Raw genomic sequence first — 5,275 nt, forward strand, 5'->3', positions numbered from 1 at the left:
GAGAGAGAGAGAGAGAGAGAGAGAGAGAGAGAGAGAGAGAGAGAGAGAGAGAGAGAGAGAGAGAGAGAGAGAGAGAGAGAGAGAGAGAGACAGCGCCAGGAAAGGCTACGGCAGACATGTATAAAGATGACCCTTCTGCTTCTAGTGCTGGTGAGTTGTGTGTGTGTGTGTGTGTGTGTGTGTGTGTACGTGTGTGAGAGAGAGAGAGAGAGTATTTTTTGTGTGTGAGAGAGTATTGTGTGTATGTGTCTGGGTGAGTTTGTGTTCTGTGTGTTAGAGTGTATGTGTCTTTGTTCGACTGTGTGTGTTAGAGTTTTGTTTGTGTGTATATACCCCCAATATCTCTGTAATTTACCCGTGTATACCGTCTTCCTAGGTGGGTGGTTGGCGGGTGCTCTGATGTGGTTTGCTCCTTCTTTCCTATATCAAACATCTATCGTCCATATCTCTCCTCCTTCTTTTTTATGTTTGTTACTCTCTTGTAACACCTTTAATCTTCGGAACTTGTATAACCTTATTGTGTTGCAAGTGCCGTAAAACTCTTACTAAACTGTCCCCCCCAGGCCCCCTCAGCATCGCTGTCCCGGCAGAGGTCAAAGGTTACTGGTCAGCTCACCAGAAGTACGGCCGTCTCCGCTGGAAGGAGGTTTTCGAGCCCGCCATCAAAATGGCTGCCGGCGGATTTCCTGTTCCAATTGGTCTCCACAATGCTATCCAAGATGACAAAAAGCTTTTGACCACGGAGCCGTCTTTGAGGTAGGCCGGTCGCTGTAGTGTGTGGGTCACCTCCATTGTCAAAAAATGTGTGAGTGTGTGTATGTGTGTGTGTGTGTGTGTGTAAGAGTGTGTGTGTGTGTGTGTTGTGTGTTCTGTGTCTTGGAAAACTGTAAAACTTTTTTAATATAGTTTTTATTTTCCAAGACATGGAATACTCTTGGAATTTTGGGAAGTTGGCGAAATTCTTGGAAAAATCTTGAAAAAACACATTTTTAACTAAATCTAGATCTTTTGTAAAAAAATATTTCCTCGAAGTTTTGAAGGCCTGGACTTTATTTATTATGAAGTGCACCATAATAATGTATTTTTGCATGCTGAACGAAAAATTTTCTTAGGAAATGACACATTTTTTGTCTTGGAAAAAAGAAATCTGGTTCTGGAAAAGTCTTGGGGAAAAGAGTCTCCTGCTCGGTATGAATCCTGCATGTCGCTACCGCAGAAGGTTACAAAATTCTAGCTGACATTTTTGGTGGTTTTGAATTACTACAACCATGAGGTCAGGAACCAAATGTTCTCTCTGCTTTATCAAAATCATCAGATTATTCAGAGTCATTATCAAGGTATTAAAAGAATTGCTTAAACAAAAAAAGCTTGAGATGTTGTGAAACTCAAAATTTTTTTAAACGTCAAATTTCTCAAAACTAGGTACTGAGCAGAAAGAACTTTGTTGTAATTTTAGGGTAGTGATTTGATTGATTAAAGGGACGCTCCTTCTTTCCTATCGAACGTCTATCGTCCTTATCTCTCCTCCTTCTTTCCTGTCCAACGTCTATCTTCGTTATATCTCCTCCTTCTTTCCTATCAAATATCTATCATCCTTATCTCTCCTCCTTCTTTCCTATCAAACATCTATCATCCTTATCTCTCCTCCTTCTTTCCTATCGAACATCTATCATCCTTATCTCTCCTCCTTCTTTCCTATCGAACGTCTATCATCCTTATCTCTCCTCCTTCTTTCCTATCCAACATCTATCATCCTTATCTCTCCTCCTTCTTTCCTATCAAACATCTATCATCCTTATCTCTCCTCCTTCTTTCCTATCAAATATCTATCGTCCTTATCTCTCCTCCTCCTTCGTGTGTTTTTTACTCCCTTGTAACACCTCTAATCTTCAGCCCTTCTATGACCTTATAGTGTTGCAAGTGCCGTAAAACTCTTATTTAAAGCCGTTCAGACTTCTCTGTTGACTTCTACCCCTTGGCGCTCATATATGACCGTATGCAGTGACGAGAGCAGTGTAAAACCTTACTAAACAGAGACTCTTACAGGAAACAAAAACTTTTACAGGAAACAAAAACTATTACTAAAACAAAAACTCTTTCTGAAATAAAAACTCTTACTGAAAACAAAAACTCTTACTACAACAAAAACTCTTACTGAAAACAAAAACTCTTACTACAACAAAAACTCTTACAAGCACAAAAACTCTTACTAAAACTAAAACTCTTTCTAAAAACAAAAACTCTTACTACAACAAAAACTCTTACTGAAAACAAAAACTCTTACTACAACAAAAACTCTTACAAGCACAAAAACTCTTACTAAAACTAAAACTCTTTCTAAAAACAAAAATTCTTACTAAAACAAAAAAACTCTTACTGAAAACAAAAACTCTTACTAAAACAAAAACTCTTACTGAAAACAAAAACTCTTTCTAAAACAAAAATTCTTACTAAAACAAAAACTCTTACTAAAACAAAAACTCTTACTAAAACAAAAACCCAAGTGGTCTTGATTTTTAAAAAAAAATTCTCTTCCCTCGGCCAGAGCTGTGTTTTTCAACAAAGAGACGAACGCGCTGTTCAAGGAGGGGGAGAACATGACGAGGCCGCAGCTTGCCCGCACCCTCAAGGTCATCTCGGAGGAGGGTATGGCGGCGTTCTACGACGGCTCGCTCACAGACGACATCATGGCCGATTTGTCGGACATAGGTCAGTGGTAGTTGCGCTGTTATTGTTAATATTGTTATTATTATGTTATTATTATTATTGTTGCTATTATTACTATTGTTATTATTATTAATATTATTATTGTTGTTGGTATTATTATTATTATTATTGCTATTATTATTTTTATTATTTTTGTTGTTGTTATTTTTATTGTTATTTTTTATTGTTATTATTATTGTTATTAATATTACTATTATTATGGTATTTTTTATTGTTATTATTACTGTTATTATTATTATTGTTTTTATCATTATTATTACATATTATTATTGTTAGTAGTAGTAGTAGTATTGCTATTATTATTATTATTATTATTATTGTTATTGTTATTATTATTACTACTATTGCTATTGATGTTATTATTAGTATTGTTATTGATATTATTATTATTATTGTTATTATTATTATTATTGTTATTATTATTATTATAATTGTTATTATCATTATTATTATTGTTATTATCATTATTGTTATTATTATTATTATTAATGTTATTATTATTAAGCCTATTATTGTTAATATCATCAGTATTGTTATTATCACTCTCATTATTATTATTATTATTACTATTATTATTACTACTACTATTATTATTATTGTTGTTATTATTATTATTATTATTATTATTTTATTATTAGTATTGTAGACTGAGAATAAAAAAGGTTGAGACTTGGAAGATGTGGGATTTCCTATTTTACAAATGCGCTCAACTTTTCGTCGTATGGCTTCATCAGGAACATTTGAAAAAAAATTAATTAATAATGATAAATTATGATTATGATTTTTTGTTGTTAATGTTATCATTATCATTATTTTTGTAATTATTATTATCTTTATTATCATCATCATCAATGCCTTTCACCCCTGGCAGGGTATAGGCCACATACAAGCTCCTTCCATTTATCTCTGTCCTGAGCTTCTTTATTATGATTTTTGTAATTATTGTTATCTTTATTATTATTATTATTATTATTATTATTATTATTAATGTAGTTATTATTATTGTTGTAATTATAATTATCATTGTTGTTATTATTATTATTATTAATGTTATTATTATGATGTATGACTTGATAAGTCCAAGCTATCGTTGTCGTGCCCAGGCTCCATCATAACGCGTGCGGACCTAAAGAACTACCTGGTCCTGGAGAAGACGCCGCTGGAGATCAGCCTGGACAACGGCGTGAGAGTTATCTCCCCTCCCCCTCCCGCTGGTGGGGCCGTCCTGTCCTTCATCCTGAACATCCTGGACGGTGAGTGCCTCGCTGTTGGAACACAAGTACAGATAACGATGATAATAATAAATAATAGTAACAATAATAGTAACAATAGTAATAATAATATTGATTATAACATCGATAATGATAATAATTATAATAATAATAATAACAATGATGATAACAATAGTAGGCTTTTTAATAATAATAATATAATATAATTGTAATAATAATAATTATAATAATAATAATAATAATAACAACAATGATAGGCCTAATAATAATAATAATAATAACAATAATAATAGTATTTGAGAATAAATACACGATTTTGGCGTGAGACCCACGAAAACACGACCCGTCTCTCACCTTCAACAATTTTTTACCTGTGTGATCTCACAAATTTTCATTTATCGGATTAAACAAAATCTTATTTGGAATAAAAATTACTATGACACAGGTCGTGATAGTCACAAAGACTCATCGTTGCAAAACCGCTTCCGTTTTTTCGCCGAAGTTTTGATCTGCCACATTGGCCCTAATATGCCTTCGCCAGTCATGTACTTGGCTCTCCTCCACTGGACACATTCAAATCTCTCGGAAAAATTCTACTTGGATCTCACTATAACTGTCCCCGTCATTTTATTGAAGAAAAAATCTGAAATTATGCTAAATGAGCTGAAGAATGTGAAATTATGCGATTCTATTAATTTTAACAAAGAATGATGAAGAAAAATAATCAGAAATTATGCAAAAAATGATCAAATTTTGGTAAATTATGCGAGGTGCATAAAACCACGGGGACAGCTAAACAAAAGCTTTCATCTGAGGTTGGCATCTCTGGTGATAAGAGAAATAATAATTGAATGCATTATTAATAGCCCTACGCTTTTTCATATCGTCTGGATGTGCCCGGACTGAGAGAGATACAACATCTCAACAGAAAGACCGAGATATTTGAGAAATATTCTCCCCTGATCCTACTGGGAATTGAACTCGGGTCCATTGCGTGCGACGATGAAGCGCCTAACTACAACACCACAGACACAAATACTTAAAAAAGAACCCCCCCCCCCCCCCCCTCGCACTCAAACGAAAAAAGAAATCTTGCCCAGGTTTAACAAGAAACAAAAAAAAACAAACCCACTCGAACATAAAAATACCCAAACAAAACCTTTGCCCAGGTTTGGACCAGAAGATCACTCTCGTTTTCCTTTCCTCTTTTTTTCCTCCCAGGCTACAAGATGACCAGTAGAAGTATTGCTGACCAAACAGAAATGAAAAAGCCAGAATAGGCAAAATTGCTGGGAGTTTACAAGAAACAACCCCCC

General features: G+C 34.3%; 1 protein-coding gene across 1 annotated transcript in view; it reads left to right on the top strand.

The window, feature by feature from the left end:
• LOC101845247 (glutathione hydrolase 1 proenzyme) overlaps positions 1-5,275 on the top strand; it is a gene marked incomplete in the record, with an annotated part of 27,495 nt that overhangs the window by 13,231 nt on the left and 8,989 nt on the right. The window contains 4 exon segments of the mRNA XM_035970362.1: positions 564-756; positions 2,546-2,709; positions 3,831-3,980; positions 5,181-5,192. Coding sequence (XP_035826255.1) covers positions 564-756; positions 2,546-2,709; positions 3,831-3,980; positions 5,181-5,192 — 519 coding nt within the window.

Source organism: Aplysia californica, unplaced genomic scaffold (assembly GCF_000002075.1).
Source record: "Aplysia californica isolate F4 #8 unplaced genomic scaffold, AplCal3.0 scaffold00259, whole genome shotgun sequence".
Classification (NCBI taxonomy): domain Eukaryota; kingdom Metazoa; phylum Mollusca; class Gastropoda; order Aplysiida; family Aplysiidae; genus Aplysia; species Aplysia californica.